Genomic DNA, 21694 nt, shown 5'->3' with positions numbered 1-21694 from the left:
TAAGACAATTCAGGTTCCAGGCATGGGGTGAAACACACCTATGAGTATCCGGAAGGGGAACATTATGGATAGAAATACTGATAATGTTAGTCAATGATAAATAAAATATGTCCTACCCATCAAGGTAAAAATCAAGTATGAATCTGACTCCAGATGCAGTGAAGTATGATAACAAAAGCCAAAAGTGATAGGCAGAGTGCTAACTCCTGTGAGGAAATAAGAAGAATGCTTCACTGTTAGGCTCAGAAATAACTATAGTTTTCAACATTGTCTGGAGCAAGAGTTTTTAACTTTTTTTGTACCATAGCCCCCTTTGGCAGTCTGATGAAGCCTAGGCAGAATAATGTTTTTAAGTGGATAAAATAAATTACATGAAATTACAAAGGAAATGAGTGACATTGAAATATAGTTGTCAAAATATTTTTTTAAATTTTTTTAAGCAAGTTCACAGACCCAATGTTAAGAACACCTAATCTAGAAGTTGTACTTTCATTTTTTATTCAGAACCAACTTTTTGCCTGTAATTAATAAGAATTTATTAAATACTATGTATTAAATATTATGAATTCTTCTGTTCTTTTCAAAAAACAACTCCTTCTCACCCAACTTTCTTTTACTATGTTATCATGCTCTTTGCATTTACTAAAATGAGTAAGAGCTTGTTCTCACTGCTTTATATACAATCTCCATAGAAATTTTTCCAAACAAAAAACAAAAAAAGAATACACATAGCAAACATTGACTAACTATTTTTCTCCTAAATTTTTTTTTTGGTTTTTGACATTAGTATTTTACATTTTTCAACAATCATTCTCCTCTTGAAACTGTAGTAGCTTACCTCACCCAGCCTGGAATATGCCTCAAAGGTCACAGTTAAAACAATTCTTGCCATTTGGAAAAGATTCGATCTGTTTTTTCACAGCCCAAAAGCATGGCTGAGATAACATTTCTTTGTCAAACCCTTCCTTTATTCGTGCAACACCCAAACCCACACACCAGTGCAAGAATGCCTACGAGTGTCAAATCTCCATCAGCATTCTTACCACAGAAGAAGATGAGTAGGTCTCTTCTGTGAAACATACCCATGCGAACACCCAACCTACGACATGGGTTTCAAACACTCATTATATCAAAATGAAAATTTCAAATATAATGGTTTGGGAGCATGGAGTATCTCTTTAAGAAACAGGGGCAAAGTACATAACGGAACCTCATTTTCAGCCCCTACCAGGAATCCATGGCCAGGAAAGCACAGGTATAATTAAGCTGAAGCTATCTTTGTCTAGCATAGCTGAAACACTACCAAAAGTCATGAATCAGAGGAGTTATTTCCAGGGCAGAATTAAATTCCAATTAATCATGCTTTCTTGGACCTTGCTGTGAATGACACAAAAGCCAGTGGTTAAGCTTAAAAAGCTCTGGGAGGACACGGCAAAGGCCATGCAAGGACAAGTGGCCATTCCACATGGGCAACTTGGAAAACCAACCAATCACTGCAGACAAAGTAACTCTTCACTGCAGGCCTGCCTACCAGTGGGCCTGATTCTTTATACATCCCCCACTGGGAAGCCAGTTATAAGGTGGCCAGGTCAAAATGAAAAATACTTTTAAATTGCAACTTTGTAATTGATTTTATTTGTTGCCGTTGCTCCATTTTGGAAACCTTTTGCTTGTCCTATCATGTTCTGTTGGGAGTTCGAGTGATAGATGAATAAAAGCATTTGGACACAATGGGGATGGACACTGACCTGAGAAGTGGCTGCAGTGGTACTAGCTTCCTTACCACTCAGTGCTTCCCTCTCATTGGATGCTGTGGTGGTTTCTGCCTCTTCTGCCTTCTGGCCACTGGCATCCACAGAAACTGAAGGCCCTACTTGACCCGAACCTTCACTCACTTGGGTGGAAGTTGGGTTGGCGCCTTGCCGTTTGGGGGCTTTATACCAACTAGGATAAAACAAGGGATCCAGGGTATCCGATGCTGTTGACAGTACTTGAGTTTCAGACTGTGGAGTCTGCTGAGCACCACTTGGCACCACCTCCCCCTTAAGTGGACAAAGTGAAAGTAAAAAAAAAAAAAAAAGCAGTGGGCTTTAATTATTATCCTGTTTCTAGCCAGCAGATTCTCATTGTGTGCTGATTTGATAAATTTGTTTCAGATCTTCCTTATTCATGCCCCTTTGTCACCCAGAAAACCTGTAAGAATTCTTGCCTATACTCACATGCCTTGGAGTCTGAACTTTCAATTATTCCAGGGCTAATTAACTGAACCCCTCCTTTCTCCTCTTCTCTCTCACCACCTGTCTACTTCTTATTCAATTTCCTCTAAACAAAATCTACTGGATGGTAGTTAGGAGCAGGGAGAAGACATGAAACCTAGAATCAGTGGTGCTCCTTTTGTTCAATGAAAATGAATGAATGAATTGAGAAAAAGCATTTATTAAGCTTGTACTCTGTGCCAAGCACTGTGAGAGAAGGTTAAAGCTGTCAGCTAAAATGAGGGTTTGTTTTTGTTTTGTGTGTGTGTGTGTGTGTGTGTGTGTGTGTTTTTCCATGGATTTCAAAAATGCTTGCAATCCTTCCCCTCCAAAACTGAGAATTGGATGTATTAATAAAAAGAAGAAATACAATTCCAGTAGACACCTACTTTTCTATGGGCATAACGAACTTTCAGAGAATTATGAACACAGTTTTCCAGTCTGGTTTCCTACGGACAAAAGATTTAGTCAATCACCTTGTGGTTATTATCTAGTTTTGTGTTTTATCTAGTTATGCTTGTTAGAGCTAAGGGCCTCTCCTCTTGAGGGTGGAGACAAGGACAACATGCAAAGGGGGACTGTCTCAAGCTTAGCCCAGTCTAGGTGGTGTGTATGGGGCAGTGTGCTTTTTTCCATCGGGGATGGAGTCCTGGCCATGTTCCCAGGCCTGGGTGACACCTGCTGACCTATGAAAGCTGTAATAGGAGAGACCTACTGCCACTACATGGCACCTTAACTGGGGACTCAGTTCTCCCCTTGCCTTGCTGGCTCAGATGAAGATGACCAAGTTATCTTGTATGTGCACAGCTGATGGCATGTTGTCTCCTCCATTAGACTGGGAGCTCCTTGAGGGCAGGGACTGTGTTTTGTATTTCTGGCATTTAGCCCGGTGCCTGGCACATAATAAGCACTTAATAAATGCTCATTGACTTGGCTTAAGCTTCTAGAAAGCTTGGCATTACTACAAAGGGCTATGGGTAGGCTGATGTTACAGCCCAGAAAGAGTATGAGAAAATTGTCTTTTCCATTGGAAACCTCACTGCTTCTAGGCAGAACAATGAAAGGCACCCACGCAAATTAATTGTAATTAAGTATACGTTAATGTGTAAAATTTTTGCTATGAATTTCAAAACAAAATACTGCTTTTATTTTGTAGGTCTTCACTTATCTCTCAACCTTGTAAACCTTCATTAATCTCCTAACTTTGTCTCCTTTACTATAATTTTTTTTTGTATTCTCAAAAATTATAATAAGTTTAGTCTTGGGGGCAGCTAGGTGGCTCAGTGGAAAGAGCACCGGCCCTGGAGTTAGAAGGACCTGAGTTCAAATTCGACTTCAGACACTTGAAACTTACTAGCTGTGTGACCCTGGGCAAGTCACTTAACCCCATTGCCTAGCCAAAAAAAAAAGTTTAGACTTGTTCTGACTTGGGGAGGAACTTGTTCATAGCACTAAGACTCTGCATCTACGTCTGAAATGCTTCCTCTTTAGAGCTGTAAGTTATTTAAAAAACGGCACCTTGCTTTAAGTTGCCAAAGTAGTCTTCGGTTAATTCTTTTTTTGTTTTGTTTCATAAAGACTAAGTCTCTATCACCTATGCTGGTGAATAGCAGACACTCAGGCCCAACCCCACTACTGATCATTCTAGGAGTTCTGACCTGCTCCTTTTCTAACCTGTGCTGGGTCAGCCCTCCTAAGGCAGCCTGGTGGCCCCCCACTCCTAAGGGCTCATCATATTGGACTTAGCGCAGATATCCAGTCAACTTCAGTCCTACTGCACCTCAGAACTCCCGACCTCAAACAATCCACCAGCCTCAGACTCCCCTGAAGCAAGAATTACAGGTGGATGACAACATGCCCAGCTGGGATAATTTTTTAACAACTCTTATCTCCATGTTACTTTGAAACTTTGGTTGACACAAATAATTTCAGTCATCTATGACAGGCAGGCAGAGGGCCAAAGGAGCCTCCTCCATCGATGTTTGCACAATGTCCATCAATTTAACAGGTAGGGATCTCATTCATTGAAAGCATCATGAAATCAGCAGTACACTACTGGGAACCTACTGAGCGTGAAATCTAGATTATGACATCCCAGAAACACATAGAAGATAGTTGATCAGCCACAGCGGTGGCTGCCCTTCCTAAGGAAACGCTTAAACAATCCAGCTGACAAGACAAATAGGTACAGAGGAAACCAGGTTTCATTTGTTGCATGACTGAAAAAGGACATGAGATCAGATTATATTTCAGGGTCAGTCAGAGAGAAATGAACTTGTATGGCCTATATGGTTTCTTTTTTTGCTGGCTAAATTAAAAACTGAAGTTCTCAAATAATATTAATTCTCTTAATTCCTGTCTTGCCTATAAAGTGAATTTCTATGTTTTCACTAATGAACATAATATGGACATGAACCTCCTGGTACCAGTCTTCAGTGATTTTTTACATTTTCAAGTGCCTGCAAATTACAGCTTATAGGCAAAATGATTACTGACTCAGAAGATGAACTAAGTGGATTTGAGGAAATTCCTTGTGGAAATACTGAGCTTATAGAGAGGAAGAAATTCTGTTAATCAAATGACAACCAAAAATCCCTTCACAATTCACCCTGAGAGCTTCCTTCCCTGACGATATAACCATCCTGAAATCTTTTCTTCCGTAGATTGTGTAGGAATGTTTGACACAAATTTTGCTTTGAGTCAGAATAAATTGCTCAGACTGCTGAACAATGATCCATCCTCATCTGCCCCAGGGGCGAGGAGAACCCTGGGATAAGCTTACCTGAGTTTCAAGATCCCCCGCAGCGGCTGGTGGGGTAGGTGGTAGTTCTTCAGATGCAACAGGAAGTGCCTCAGGTACAGACTGGTGCTCAGCATCTGGTGGAGAGAGTTGGGATACCATCCCAGGATTTTCTTCTTCCCCTGATGACTCTGTACAGACATCTTCCAATGCTTCTTCGGCCACTTCCTCCTCTTCCTCCTCCTCTGATATGGAAAGAATGCTACTTTTTAATCATTAAAAGTGCCATCTTCATGAAAATCATTACCAGATAAGCTACAGGCAAAATAGGTGGTACAGTGGATGGTCAGAGCACACAGTGGACAGCGCTTTAGGCTTGGGAGTCTGTCTCAGACACTTACTGACTATGTGACCCTGAGCAAGTCAATCAACCTTCTTTAAGCCTCAGTTTCCCCATCAGCAAAATAAGGATAATAATAGCGTCTACTTCACAGAGTTATTGTGAGGATCAAATGAGATAACATATATAAGGTGGTTTGCAAACTTTAAAGCACCATATAAATGCTGGTTATTATTTGTACAGTACTTATTGTATTGCTATTTTTATAGTAAATATGGAAAACAAATTAGCAGTTGGGACCTATCTAATCCAAGTGCCAAGAAAAATTAGATTTAGTAATTTTAAAACAATGGAGTTTACTTGTTTTTATTATTACTAAACTAATAATAGTAATAATAATAATAAATTATGCTGGGTTTACCAACAGCAAGCTTTAAATATTTAGTTCATAGGCTAAAGGTAGAAGGTACCTCCTATATTTAGGTATAGGTATAGGTGTATACATGTATAGAAGGAACCTCATAGTCACCTAATCTAAACCTCTCATTAGGTGGTACGGTGGATAAAATATAGGACTTGGAATCAGGAAAACTTGATTTTAAATCCTACCTCAGATACTAGCTGTATGACTCCAGGAAAGTCACTTAACCTCTCTGTGCTTCAATTTCCCCATTTGTAAAATGAGAATGATTATAGTACCGATAATAACTTCCCAAAGTTACTGTGAGGATGAAATAGATAACACATGCAGAGTGTTCTGTAAACCTTACAGCACTATGTTACTGTTAGCTATTACTGATGAAGAAACTGAAAAGGCCCAGGAAAGTTGTTATTTGTCCAGGGTCACACAGGCAGGTGTGGAATTCAAACCTAGGACCTGTGACTTCAGATCCAGCCCTCATTTCCAATATGCAATGCTGCCCTTCCCATTGGTTTTTCCACTCTATTAAAATATGTTTTTGAATCTTTATCTTATGGTCAACTCTAAGAGCTAACTAGAAGTTAACTTGTTTTCAAAGACAGTTTTACAATTTGATAAGTTTTTTTAAATATAACTTCATCTTTTTAAGACTCTAATCCAGGTTTTTGTTCTTTTTTTCTTTCTGTATTTGAACAGGTCCCATCTGTCAATGTTCACATGTATTTGTGTAGGTATAGAGCGCCTTACAGCTGCTGAGTTCCTCTCTGACCCACCTTTCTAATACTCTTAGTAAAGAATCGAATGATGTCTAAGCAGGATAATATACCAGAGGAGCTACTGTTTAAAAGTAAGAATATTTTAGTAACATGGATAACTGCCCCTTAGTTTATCTGTTTGTAAATTCAAATTTTTAACACTGAGCTAAACTGGGACAAATCTGATCTGGAAAATGCCTGAATAGAGCCTAGCTACTTGTCCCAATGAGTAGGTAGGCCTTTAGGCTCCCTTCCCTTTCAAGTTTTCTTCTGCTTACAATCCGTGAGGAGATACCCTGGTGTCCAGATCGACATCATCTGACCCCAGTGCTCCCTGCTCTCTTCATGGGGACTCTACAAGATTCAGACATTTGTCACATTCAGGGGTTGTGCTTGTCTTTTCAACTTATACCCAGGAAAAGTCTGGAACAAATGGAGTTGGCTATCATTTTCACTTTATTTCTGTGGAGTAAGCAGGCTTTTGTTGTTCAGAAGTGTCTGATTTTTTATGACCCCTTTTGGGGTTTTCTTGGCAGATACTGGAATGGTTTGCCATTTCCATCTCCAACTCATTTGAGGAAACAAAGGCCGATGGGATTAAGTGACTTGTCCAGGGTCCCACATCTAGTAAGTATCTAAGGCTGGATTTGAACTCAGGTCTTTTTGACTACAGGCCTGGCACTCTATCCACTGCACCACCTGCAAAGAGATTGTACATACTTGTAAAAATATACCAAGACACCTCTGAATTAAAGACAGTATAACAAACCAATTAAATACAGAATAACAAACCAGTGAGATGGCATGTGTTAGTATATACAGAGCAGTCCTTAGAGTCAGAAAGGCCTGGGTTCAAGGCTCACCTCTGACATATACTGGTTTAGCCTCTCAACGCTCCCAGGTCCCTCTCTAAGACAAAGCAGATCTGACTGCACTGATAAAGGGAGTTTTCTTATTTGGGAGCTCTGTACACAAATAAAATTGCAGGCCTGGTCCAATAACACTATTGAAAAGAATATAAATAAGACAACTCTCCTAGCCACAAAGTAGAAGCAAGGGTACTGGAACCAGCTCAATGGCTTGGGAGAATCAACTGTTAAATTTTCAGTGTGAGCATTTAAACCTTGGCAATAAGTAAATACTACAAATCAGGGCTTGATTTATTATCTTCTTGATTTTCTAGACTTAAGAAAATGATGGAGAAAAAGTTAATAATGCAGGTTTAACTTAAAATTGTGTTATGCATTTTCAAAAAGTTGGTTGTTAAACATTTACCAGCACACCTCTAAGTAGGAAGATATTTCCCTCTACCTCCCTCTGATATTTTACAAGGCTCAGTATGGTAGCTAGAAAAATTCCTGTCTACACTGAATGCTGGGCCCTATAACTTTGATTATGTGTGGACAGGGCAAACATAACCACTCAACATAGCAATGAGTACCTTTCTTTTCTTTTTTCCTTCCCCTCCTCTCCCACATAAACATTTGCAGTCTCTACCAACACATCTCTAAACTAGCCCACTGGCCCCAAGCATGGTGCTGAACTTCATTCATTTCTTAATTCCCTGAGGTACCCCCAACATCCAGTTAAACCAAGTAGTTCCAATAGAAAATATCATCTCTTTTCTTAACGGCTAAAGAAATCAAGAAATTGGATGAAAAGCGAGATTATTTTGAGATTTAGTTGTAAAAAGAAAAGTGTAGTGATCATAAATAGTGACCATTAAAGAATGGAATGTATTACCTATCTTGGTACAATGGAAAGATGACCGGCCCCAGAGTCAGACGACCTGATGGTTACTACCTGTGTGGTCTCAGGTTTTCCTCATCTGTAAACTAAAGAGACTGGCCTATGAAGTCCTTCCAAATTTCTATCTATGATCATATGACCTCCTCTTCCCTAAACATATCGGAATAGATTATGTACCATGCCTGCTTCATTTTATTACTGGAGGACCTAGCCTCTTAGCGTTGTTATTGAAAACGGGTGGTATGTTTTAGGACTGGTCCACTTTGTCTCTAGACCTTAGCACCGGCTTCTCCTCACTACAGCTTACCCAGTCTCCCTCACCTCCCTCCCCACACCACCTGCTACTCTGATTTGTGAACTGTCAGTATTTACTTAAACAAACACTATACAATTTCCCACCCAGATGTCTTCCCTTTTCTGACTGGTCTTCAAACTAGCACCGAGTGGCATTTTACGTGATCATGAGTGATGTTTAAACTAAGGTTGCTATAGTCATCAGAGGCACTTAACTGTCAACAAAGTATATCGTGGTGTGAGAGACCCTCTGATAGCCAAAGCCAGAATAACCCTTGTCAACAAGATGCATGATTCTGCTGTGAAACAAAGTTTCATTTTCAATTATGGTTCCTACAAAGTTGTCAGGTTCTATTTTGGCAGCAACACTGGAGTGTGACCCTTGACACCCCAACCTCCAGCAGCTTGCACACACCTGCAGTTTAAGACAGCCATTTTTGGTGGGTGATATACCTTTGTAAAAGTCAATTTCTCTTATTATCTTTTCTTCTCGATTGAGGTTGACTGTAAAATGGTCCATGTTTTCATAGCCGTGTTCTATTTTCTCCATCTGAAATGCCTTGGATGCTTCAGAAATTCTGAAACCAAGACAATGTGGCAGTTGCAATCACTGTTTAGTTAGATGGTCTTGAATAAAAATAGAAAACCTAAACTCTTCATCAAATGAAAAAGTTACTTACTTTTGTAACAGCGTTTTGGCATTCTGTGAAAGCAAGAAAAGGTGGCTTTAATTCTTTCTTTTTGTCAAAGATACTTCGCATTCAGATCTCTAATTCTCTCCACATCTTAGAATATCAAAGTGTAATGCATCCAATAAAATTTAAATCACAATCTTTTTTTTGCATTTAAACATTATGACCTTTTAAAGATACTTTACTGAGTAACATAATCAGATTAAGAGCTAAGCACAGAAGGAAAGAATATTTTCATTTGCTCAAATTGTTCAATATAATAAGATGGACATAAATATAACAAATATGCTATGAGGGAGAGATGTTTTCCTACCCTCTGACCAAAACAAACAGCCTTTTGTATCCAACCTGTCCGCCTGGTAAACATCTTTAGATTGTTTGACCACATTGGACCATACCTGTAAGAAGACTGCCATTTCTGGCTCATCCATGAATTGAATTCCTGACTCAACCAACTTGGATACTGTCTCCAGATGATCTGCATACTTTTTAATCAGTGCCCGGACATGCTCCAGTTTCTCCTCTTGGCTCCTTGTAATGATTTGTGTCATCTCATTCTTTCTTTCCTCCAGGATGCCATAGAGATAATCAAATTTTTCACACAGCTCCTGTTTCTGTCTTCTGCAACATTCCTGTGAGTTGAGTTGGTTCAGATTAGAAAGGTTTTAATGCGCATCTTTTTTTTAGATACTATCTAGTTGTTTTATTCAGCAAAGAACTGATAAGCAGATAGTGCAAAATTACAGAAAAATAATGCATAATAATAAAACATCCCCCAAATGGTTATAAGCCTACCACTTTCCTAAATCCCTGAAGTCACATACATAGGAGTTGACTTGAACACAAGTCCTTTAGGAAAAATGCAGTTTAGTCTTCCTTTAATCAGGAAAATTAGTACAAAGACAACTATGTCTTTCAAAACTTACTGCTGGATTCACACCCAGCAGGCCTAGTCATTTGAAGCTGACCCAGAACCTCTGGAGGAACTCTGGCCCAGGGAATGAATTCACATCATAGGGAAAGAGTTAAGGATACAGGTGGACTTGGAAGCTTTTCTCCGTCTGGGCAGGCAGTCTTTACCTTTCCAGGGACCTCCAGTTTTTCTGGCCACAGCTAGCATATTCAATGATCCTAGCATGGAGAATCTTGCTGCCATGAGCCTTCCTCCCTCCAATTTGTAATAATGGCACCCAGTCTGGTTTTTTCTCAATTACATGTAAAAACATTTTTAACATTTGTTTTTTAAAATTTTGAGTTCCAAATTCTCTTTCTCCTGCCCCTCCCTCCCCACTAAGAAGGCAAGCAATATATCAATTATACAGTGAAGTCATGCAAAACAAATTTTCATATTAGCCATGTTGTGAAACAAAACACAAAACCAAAAAAAAGGAATAAAAAAGATAGAAAGTTTAAAAAAAGGTTTCAATCTGCATTCAGATTCCATCAGTTCTTTCTCTGGAGGTAGATAGCATTTTTCATCATAAGTGCTTCAGAATAGTCTTAGATCGTTGCATTGCTTAGAACAGCTGAGTCATTCACAGTTGATCATCATACAATATTGCTGTTACAGTGTACAGTGTTCTCCTGGTTCTGCACACTTCATTTAAATCAGTTCATATAAGTCTTCTTGGTTTTTTCTGAAACCATGCTGCTCATCATTCTTTTACAGCACAATATTATTCCATCACAATCAGATACCATAACTTGTTCAGCCATTCCTCAATTGATAGGCATCCCCTCAATTTCCAATTCTTTGCCACCACAAAATAAGCTGCTATAAAGACTTTTGGGCATATAGATCCTTTCCCTTTTTGTTTGATCTCTTTGGAATATAGACCTAGTAGTGATATTGCTGGATCAAAAGCTAGGCACAGTTTTATAACCCTTTGGGCTTAGTTCCAAATTGCTTTCCAGAATGATTAGAACAGTTCACAATCCACCAACAGTACATTAGTGTCTTAGTTCTTCCACATCCTTTCCAACATCTGTCATTTGCCTTTTCTATCATATTAGCCAATTTAATAGGTGTGAGGTGGTACCTCAGAGTTGTTTTAATTAGCATTTGTCTAATTAATAGTGATTTAGAGCATTTTTTTTCACATGACTATAGATAGCGTTGATTTCTTCTTCTGAAAACTGCCTGTTTATATGCTTTGACCATTTGTCAATTTGGGAAATGACTTGTATTCTTATAAATTTGACTCAGTTCTTTATGTGTTTGAGAAATAAGGCCTTTATCAGAGACACCTGGTATCAAAAAATCCCCCCCCCCAGTTTCCTGCTTTCTTTCTAATCTTGGCTGCATTGATTTTGTTTGTGAAAAATCTTAATTTAATATAATCAAAATTATTCATTTTATGTCCCAGTTTGGTCATAAATTCTTCCCTTATCCATAGATCTTATGGACAAAAATTTCCAGGCTCCGCCAATTTGCTTATGATATCATCCTTTATGTCTATATCATGTACCCATTTTGACCTTATCTTGGAAGACAGTGTGAGATGTTGGTCTATACCTTGTTTCTGCCAAAATGCTTTCCAGTTTTCCCAGCAATTTTTGTTAAAGGTTGAGTTGTTACCCCCAAATCTTGGATCTTTGGGTTTGTCAAACATAGATTACTTACAGTCATTTACTACTATGTACTGTGTACCTAATCAATTCCACTGATCCACCACTCTATTTCTTAGCCTCTACTAGAGTTTTTAAATGATTACCACTTTATAATACAGTTTGAGATTTGATACCGCTAGGCCATCTTCCTTCACATTTGTTTTTCATTGATTCCCTTGATATTCTTTATCTTTTGTTCTTCCAGATGAATTTTGTTATTATTTTTTCTAGCTCTTTAAAATGATTTTAGTAGTTTGATTGTTATGATACTGAATAAGTAAATTGATTTAGGTAGAATTGTCATTTTTATTACATTGGTTCTATCTACCCATGAGCAATTAATATTTTTCCAGTTGTTCAGTTGTAACTTTATTAGTGTGAAAATTATTTTGTAATTGTGTTCATATAATTCCTGGGTTTGCATTGGGGCAGATACTCCTAAGTATTTTATATTGTCTACAGTTATTTTTTAAAAGAATTTCTCTTTCTATCTCTTCCTGCTGGACTTTGTTGGTAATATATAGAAACGCTGATGATTTGTGTGGGCTTATTTTACATCCTGCAACTTTGCTGAAGTTGTTAATTATTTCAACTAGTTTTTTAGTTGATTCTCTAGGATTCTTTAAGGATGCCCTCATATCATCTGTAAAGGGTGATAGTTTTGTTTCCTTGCTGCCTGTTCTAATTCCTTCAATTTCCTTTTCTTCTCTTATTGCCAAAGCTAGCAGTTCTAGTACAATATTGAATAAAAATGGTGATAATGGGCATCCTTGCTTCACCCTTGAACTTATTGGGAAGATAAAGTGCTATCTATTTCTGTGATACCTAAAAGGGCTTTTGGAGAAATTCTTCCTAAAAATAATTGACTTTCCCTGTATTTGAGAATATTCAGGTTTTTGGAGATGACCTTTGGTAGTTTACAGATATAGTTTTTCATCTTTTATCAAATTACATGCTGTAAAATTTGTCTGAGATAAAAAGTATCATTCCGCCATTATCTCCTCCTTCTTCCCTATATAACATGAAGAGGTAGCTCTTTTTCTTGCCGGAGCAAATCCTTCTACATACATAAGTGACCCCATTCCATCTCGTGTCCTCTATTAGACTCATCCTCACTTCCTCACTTATCTTCTGTCGCAGTATACTGGTTGCTTCCGTACTACACTGCTTGCCTATAAAAACCACACCCATGTCTCCACCATTCTCAAGAAATCTTCACTGATCTATTCATCTCTCCACTAGCTATTTCTCCTCCTTTTTGTGACTAAACTCATTGAGAAGGCTGTCTAAAATTGATGCCTCCACTTCCTTTTCTTTTACTGTCTTCTTAATTTTTTATAGTCTGGCTTCAGATTTCATCATTCAACTACAACTCCTCTTCCCAAAGTTATCGGTGATCTCTTTCCTCAGTCCTCATCCTTCTTAACCTCTCTACAGCCTTTGACACACCCTTTTCTTCAAACTCTCTTCTCTCTAGTGTTATTAAAACACTAAAACTCCTGGTTCTCCCACCTGTCTGACACCTCCTCAATCTCCTTTACTAATAGTGCATATCCCCCAAAATTCATTCCTGGGCTTTCTTCTGTTCTCTATACTATTTCATTGATCTCATTGGTGATCTCATCAGCTTCCTTGAATTCAACTATCATCTCTATAGCAATAATTTTAAGATCCATTTGTCCAGCCCTAACCTTTCTCTTCACCTTTAGTTTCTTATCTCCAACTGCCCACTAGATATCTCAAACCAGATGTCCCAGACATCTTAAACTCAGTGTGACCAAAACTGTACTCATTATCATTCTTCCCCAAACCCTCCCTTCTTCCTAACTTCTCTATTTTAGAATTAAGAGGGACAAAGAAGAGTTTCCTGTAGAAGGTGAGATTTGTTGAGGGTAAAACCATCCTCTCACTCACCTGAGTTTTAAACTTAAGCATCCTCCTCAATTCCTCACGTTCTCTTACTGCTCCACCATCTGCAATCATTTACCAAGTCCTCTAGTTTCTACCTCTGTAACATCTCTCATATATGCCCCTTCACTCCTCTGATACTGCTATCACCCTGGTGTAGGCCTTCATCATCTTACTCCTGGACTACTGCAATAACCTGCTGGTTGGTTTCCCTGTCTCAAGGCTGTCCCCCACTTCAATTCATCTTCCACTCAATTGTCAAAATGATCTTCCTAAAGTGCAAATCTGACTATGTAACCTTTTTCATTCAATGGCTCCCTATTGTCTCCAGTACCAAATATAAAATCCTCTCATTGACATTCAAAGCTCTTCAGAATCTGGCCTCCTGTTACTTTACTGGTAAGAAGACCATTCTTAGTCTTCTTACACCTTACTCACCCCCACATACATAGATCCTCCTTTTCACTGGTTGTCTCCCCTGCCTAGAATGCTCCCCCTCCTCATCTCTGTCTCCTGGTTTCCCTGGCTTCCCTCAAGTCCCAGAAAAAATCTCACTTTCTACAGGAAACTCTTCTTTGTCCCTCGTAATTCTAAAGCCTTCCCTCCATTAATTATTTCTAATATAGCCTCTCTTTGTATCCCTAACACTTAGCACACTGACTGGCACATAGTAGGCACTTTAAAACATGCTAGTTGACTAACTAAAATATTGGGAGATTTCATTGCTGTTGTTTGGATAACTACTAATGAACCAATCCTCTATTTTAAAAAAAGAAAATCTCTCTGTGTGCTTAAAGTATGGTGGAATGTGGCTAGAAGTGTCATCTTACTTCTTTTCAGGATGACTTGAAATGATGTCATTATCTTTTAGAGGACAGGAATGGACTATGATAGGTCCTGATTTCTCCATATCAAAGGACCTATAACCACCCTTCCTACCGTGTCTTTGTTTCTTGTTTATTTTTTGCTCTTGTTTTTTGTTTTGCTAAACAGATATCGTATAACTTCAGTATATATATATGCAAGTCAGAATAAGATGAAGCAAACTTGTTTCTAAAATAAGGAAATGATGCTTCTTTATCTGAGTTTCCAAGTCAGTTAGTTCCACTAAATTCTTAGAAGCCAGCTTAAGTTGGGAGGTAAACTGAATATTAATTTCCAGTATGAGATATCACTCAGACATCACACAAAGGAAAGGTTTGCATATTCCCTGTGGAGGTGGGTACAATATGGGATAAGTTTAAATGGAAGTGTCCTTTTAACTTTTCATTTGAAGACAGAGGTTCAACCAAGTTATGTGAAAGTCAGTGAATTTAGAACTGACTCCTTCCCTAGTTTGTTCATTTCTTCTCTGGAGAACAGTGTTCATCAGGTATGTGCTACCAAAAGGGAAATTAGTCAGGGGAAGAGAAAAAGTTATCAGTAGTGATTGGTTTGCCATTTAGTACAACAAAGTGCCTTTATAAATGTCACCTAAAATGCTGCCGGTGTTGATTTTATAGTAACCTAAAAATATAATCAGAAAGGAATGTAGGCTTTTTCATTATGGAAATGTATACAGTTAGCATGCTTCAAAGGCATCTTGCTGTCTGCAAACTCATGATAGCAGCCAACTTTATCTTTGCTCTGCAACAACCTCCTGGTCAAAAAAAAAATTCTTTTTGCTCTTAACAAACTTTCTCATTTGAGTAAAAAGTTAGGTTTCTTTGAACTCACGTCCAGGAATTTTATATGTGGGTACACACACACACACACACACACACACACACACACACACACACACACAAATTCCTTTGGCAGGATATATGTTGCAGTTTAAAATTGTTAAGTGAGACCACAAGATTATTTTCCTGCCTATTAATTTTCTCTTTTATTATTTCCTATATCTTTCTTTGGTCTATGGAACTGTCTTTTTAAATTTTGTCTGACACGGCAAGAGTGAGAGAGGAAAACTGTCCATCACTGTTGCCCTTGGTTGACCTCCAGGCTGATTCAGCTGGAAAGTCTCAGATCCCAACCCGACCTTTATACAGTACAGCCAGGGCAGTATTGCCTGCTGGCTTCCAGTGTCCTAGAAGAGCTAAAGGAAAGTTGCCTGCAAAGCTCCCATCAGAAATGAACACATAATGCTGCCTGTTGAGTGATCAAAGTTATGAAGCATTTCCCAAAATTAATCATCTGAAGGGCAGGGAGACCTTTTGCTATATAGAGTGAAGCAGGGAGCTATGGGCTGATTGTGTCTCTACAAAGCCAAGACATCTGCAGGAAAAGTAGAAAATCGAATCTCTGATCAGAACGTTTTCTCAGAAGCCAATGTTTCAGGAGCTGTACTTCGGCATCTACCCTTCTCTTAGGTTTATTGTGAGAAAACAGAGCTTTTTGTAAACCTCAAAGCACTACATGCAGGGAAGTACAGTGGAAGGCACATTGGATTTTGTGCCAGAGGCTTCAAACATGTTTTTTTGCAAATAACTTAAACTCTCTGGGCCATAGTTCCCCGATCTTTAAAAAATGTGGGGGAACAAGCAGTTTTCAGAAGAAATTAAAGTTATGCGTAGTCATATAAAATGCATTAAACCACTATTGATTAGAAAAAAGCAAATTAAAACAGCTCTGAGGTACCACCTTATACTTATCAGAAATGACAAATGCTGGAAGGAATGAGGGGAAAACAGGTATACTAATAAACTCTTGTTGTAGTGGACTGGTCCAACCATTCTGGAGAACAATTTGAACTAGGCCCAAAGGGCTATAAAACTGTGCGTACCCTTTGACCCAGCAATACCATTACTAGGCCTGTATCCCAAAGAGATCAAAGAAAAAGGAAAAGGACCTATATGTACAAAAACATTTGTAGCTCTTTGTGTGGTGGGAAAGAATTGAAAATCAAGGGGATGGTCATCAAATGGGGAATGGCTGAACAAGTTGTGGTGTATGATTGTGATGGAGAACTGTTGTGCTGTGGGAAATGACAAGAGGGTTGATTTCAGAAAAACATGGCAAGACCTATAGGAATTGATGCAAAGTGAAGTGGTAAGAACCTGGAGATTATTGTTAGAAGTAACAGCAATGTTGTAATGATGATCAACTGTGCAAGATTTGGCTACTCTGATCAATACAATGATCTAAGACAATTCCAAAGGACTCATGATCAAAAAATGCTTATCCCCCTCCAGAGAGAGAACTGATGAACTCTGAGTGCAAATTGATGTATAATTTTCTCACTTTATTTTTCTTGCTTTTTTAAAAATACAACTAATATGGAAATATGTTTTGCATGATTTTATATGTACAATTGTGTGCCCTCTCAGTGCATGGGGGGAGGGAAGAAAGAATTTGGAACTAAAAATTTTAGAAAGAAAAGAATGTTTAAATAATAAATTGAAAATATTTTTAATGTTTAAATGAAAGGGTTAGTTTAAATGACTTTTTTCTTAAAAATTCAATTTCATTTAATTTTCAGTTCTGAATTTGCTCTGTCCCTCCCGTCCTCCTCCACCCATTCAGAAGTCTAGACAAACAAACCCATTACAAATTTGTCTAGCCATGAAAAAACAAATTTCTGCATTAGCCAGAGAGAGAGAGACAGAGAGAGAGAAAGGAAGAAGGAGGAGGAGGAGGAGGAAGAGGAGGAGAAGGGAGAGGAAGGGGAAGAGGGGGGAGGGAGGAGGGAGAAGAGGGAGGAAGGAGGAGGGGGAGAGGGGGGAGAGAGGGAGGGGGAGGGAGGAAGCAAATATGCTTCAATCTGCACTCTGAGTTCATCAGCTTAGATGACTTCTAAGGTACATTCCAGCTCTAATTCTATAAACTTATGTAATATGAACTAAGTATCCTAATAATTGGACTTCTTAAAGCATTTTTTGGCCCTCTATAGACATAACTTTGATTTAATCTCTCCATTTGTTTAAGTATATTTTAACACAGCTACTACTACTAAATAAAGAATCATTAACAGTGGTTTTACATAATGTTTAAAACGACTTCACAAAAGCACCATGGGTTAAATTTTAGGCTCCTGGGTATGACTAAGGAGAAGAAACAGAACTGAAAAGGGAAGGATTTCATGAGCAAAGCCACTGTGTCAACATTGTTTATGACCATAATTCCTCAATGTACACAGAATAAGCTTCTCTTCCCTGACCTCCAGTATGACCACATGCAGAAATACTCAAGCAGATTTCAGCAGACAAAGATAACAAAAAATGTTTGTATTTGGAATCTTCTTTGAAGGTCCGATTCAACCAACCTCCAAGGAAGTCATTAACAATTAGTTATGTTGCCTTAGTAGTAAAAATAATGGCTCACACTTAACAGAATTTCTTAGCAACAATGCTGTGAGACATATAATACAAATATTATTATCTCCCTCCTATAGAATCCTGGGAAACTGGGGTTCAGGGTTCACAGTGATATAGCTAGTAAGAGTTTTTCTTTATCTTTGTGCATCCCCAAGTACTAGTACTATGCCCAGCACTTAGTGGATACTAAATAAATGCTTGTTGAATGAATGAATGAATGAATGAATGAATGAATGAATGAATGAAGTCTTCTAACTAGAAGACCAGTGCTCTTTGAACTAACCAGAAAGAACCAGATTCTGTGGTATAAGATCCTAGAACTGGAGGTCATCCATTCTAAAACCCTCATTTTACAGAGAAGAAAACTAAGGCTTGCAGAGGATAAGTGACTTGACCAAGGCCCCGCAATTAATAAGTTGCAGAACTGGGATTGGAACCAAGAACCTCTGATTAAAAAGCCAAAGAATGCCAGAATTTGAGAGCTGAGCAGGAGCCATCTAACCCAACCTATACAATAAAGGAATCCCCAGTACAATACACCTGACAAGTGGCTGTTCAAGCTCTGCTTGAAGACTACAAAGGAGGGGGACCCCCCCCCACCTCTCAAAGCAAACCCATTCTATTTTGGGACAGCTCTAAACACTAAGGTTTTTTTTTTTCCAGACATCAAGCCAAAATTTGCCTCTTTGTAACTTCTACTCATTGCCCTCAGATCTGTTCAAACAGAATAAGTCTAATCCCTCTTTTTTCGAATATTTGAGCACAGCTCTTAGGTCCCATCCCATCCTTCATCCCCTCTCTTCTTTTCTCCTGAAAAAAAAAAACCCTCCATTTCCTTCAACTGATATTCATATGTCATGAACTTAAGGCCGTTCATTATTCAGCAGTTAAAACAATGCTTAGCATATACGAGGCGCTTCATAAATGCTTAATGACTTCACTATCCTGGCTGCCTCCTCTGGACACCCTCCAGTGTATCAATGTCCTTCTTTCACTGTGGAGCCCAGAAACGAGCACAATGCTCCAGGGGAGGTCTGAGGAGGGCAGAGACACTGGGATTACTACCTCTATTCCTGCTTCAGTTTCTATGAGAGAAGAAGAAGAGGGAAAGAAAGGGGTTTAAGCCAAATAAGGAAAGAGGGGAAAAAATACATAAGTGACTTAGAAAGGTTTGAACTATTGAGGTAAATCAGAGGTTGAATATGAGGGGGAGAAATTTGACAAAACTTAGGAGAAATATTGGAAAATCTGAAGAACAATCTCTAAGTCCAGGTACTGGTTTAGATTCTACTTCCTGTTTGTAAGGGAAACACAGAGGTTTGGGGGCATTTAAGGAAGATTTATCCGATTAAAGAGATCAAGTAGAATTAGGGAATAAAATATGAAGAGGCGAACCCAAGAAAGATTGGAAGAAGTCAGGTGGCAAGATGAGGCAAGGTAAGTGAGATAGGGTGAGTGAAACAATTAGTAGGTTAAGCAAACTTATGAAGAGCATTGGTAGATTGGGAAAATTGACTAGAAAGAGACAGGAAATTGGTGCCACATTGAAAGGGACCCAGTGAGTGTGCCTTTGGCTAAAGCGGAGTTGTAGAGACAAAGGAAAGGAATTTGACTGCAGTGGTTCGGTTAGTAAAAAGGGATCATTGGCTGAAAATGTTTAAGGCATAAACTTTCAGGAGAAGTTTTAAGAAGTTAAGCTCAAGGGGCAACTAGGTGGCCTGGAGTCAGGAGGACCTGAGTTCAAATTTGGCCTTAGACTCTTGACACTTAGTAGCTGTGTGACCCTGGGCAAGTCACTTAACCCCAATTAACTTGCCAAAAAAGAAACAAGGCTCACTCTTTACCAACCAATATTGAGAATAGTGCAGTGACTCAATAAAGTGTGAGATGTTTGTAATGCTTATATGTCTGCCAAGGTTGAGTGACTGTTACCTATGTTCCAAGTGTAGGTTATTTCTCTCCTAGAGAAGAAACTTAATAAATAACTCTCCCCTCCTGATTGCTACAGAGGATGAGGGGTTCCTAAAGGAAACATTTTTTCTGCTGTATCATCCTGCCCCTTTTAATATAGCTTCTTCCAACTCTAAAGGGTACATAGATTCCAGGGGTATTTTCAATCAATCAATAAACATTTATCAAGCTCCTATTGTGTGCCAGGCACTATGTTAAGCAAAGATGATACAAAGAAAGCCAAAAGATATTCTCTGCTCTCAAAGATCTCCCAGTCTAATAGGGGAGACAACAATTATGTATGAACAAGATTTCGATTTCTATTGAAAATAATCAACAAAGGGAAGACATAATAATTAAAAAGGATCTGGAAAGTCTTCCTATAGAAGGTGAGTTTTAGCTGGGACCTTAAGGAAGCCAGGGAAGCCAGGGGGCAGAGATGAAGAGAGAGAGAATTCTGGGCATGGGGGACAGCAAATGAAAATGTACGGGGTTGGGAGACAGTGTCTTCTTTGAGAAATTTCAAAGAAGCCAGTGTCACTGGATAACAGATCATTTAGGAGGATGTAAGGTGTAGGAGGATGAAAGGTAGGAGACAGAGCAGGTTAGGAAGGGCTTTGAACATCAAACAGAAGATTTCATATTTAATTTTGTAGGGGATGGGGAGTCATTGGAGTTTATTGAGCTGGTGAAGTGTATGAGTATGTGTGTGTGTGTGTGTGTGTGTGTGTGTGTGTGTGTGTGTGTGAGAGAGAGAGAGAGAGAGAGAGAGAGAGAGAGAGAGAGATGGATAGACCTGAGCTTTTGGAAGATCACTTTGACAGCTAAGAAGAACATAGACTTAGAGTGAAGAGAAACCACATTAAGACCTGAGAAAATTGTTTCTGCTGCTGTGACCACATAAGGGACAGATGCATCATTAACCAAAATAGAGTTGAAAAGGATTCAAATAGTGCACTCATAACTGAGCAGCTGCAGCCAAACAAGGCCCACCCATATCTATCTCATCTCCCTTCACCCTCCACCCCCCCCCACAGTTGTTCTGAGTGTCATGCAGCAATCTGGTTTTGATTCTAGAAAGTTCTGGGTGACAAAGAACACAGATTTAGTCGATGGGCAAATTACTTGAATATGCTAGCTTCATTTGTAATATAAATTCAATTCCTTTCACTGAGTCACACAGGGTTAGCTCCTTTAGAAAACAAAGGTAAGAAACTTAGGGAGCCCAAGAGAAATGTCAGCTACAATGCTGTATTAACCTTGCAAAGAAGAGTTTTGCTTAAAGCTGTTTTGTTAGAATATGAACATAGACCTCATTGGGTTGAGAATCTTTTTTTTTAAACATTTCCACCACTTAGGTCTTAATTGGAAGTCTGTCCACATTATCTGATTCTAAACCTCAATTGAGTAGGTAAATATAGACATCTACTTTCTGTTCTTCCCACTGACCCTACAGCATCCCCTGGGGAAAAGAAATAAATAAAGAAAAGACTGCTGAGATTAGATTTATTTTAGAACAATGTCACTTCCAGGTCACTGAAATTACTCATATGGCCTTGTTGCCAATATACAACAGTGACTGACTGCTTAGTAAGTGTAAAAAAAAAATGATTAGACTATTTTAGACGGTTGATGGTTGACTTCCAAGAAGAACAAGTATCACTTGGGGGTTCTGTGTGGGT

General features: G+C 38.7%; 1 protein-coding gene across 3 annotated transcripts in view; it reads right to left on the bottom strand.

The window, feature by feature from the left end:
• The window catches only part of LOC114054201 (tripartite motif-containing protein 55-like), a 77591-nt gene that overhangs the window by 29828 nt on the left and 26069 nt on the right, over positions 1 to 21694 (bottom strand). For 2 of the 3 annotated variants that reach the window (XM_027877366.1, XM_027877364.1), the window contains 5 exons: positions 9645 to 9878; positions 9235 to 9257; positions 9008 to 9132; positions 5038 to 5240; positions 1749 to 2042 (listed from right to left, as the gene is read on the bottom strand). In XM_027877366.1, coding sequence (XP_027733167.1) covers positions 1749 to 2042; positions 5038 to 5240; positions 9008 to 9132; positions 9235 to 9257; positions 9645 to 9878 — 879 coding nt within the window. Of the gene's footprint in view, positions 1 to 1748; positions 2043 to 5037; positions 5241 to 8581; positions 8602 to 8983; positions 9133 to 9234; positions 9258 to 9644; positions 9879 to 21694 lie in introns of all 3 variants that reach the window. The other variant, XM_027877365.1, reaches the window with a different exon arrangement.

This window comes from Vombatus ursinus, unplaced genomic scaffold, assembly GCF_900497805.2.
Source record: "Vombatus ursinus unplaced genomic scaffold, bare-nosed wombat genome assembly UNPS02014812.1, whole genome shotgun sequence".
NCBI classification, from domain to species: domain Eukaryota; kingdom Metazoa; phylum Chordata; class Mammalia; order Diprotodontia; family Vombatidae; genus Vombatus; species Vombatus ursinus.
Note: the sequence above shows the minus strand (reverse complement) of the source record. Positions and strands in the feature narration are given on the sequence as shown.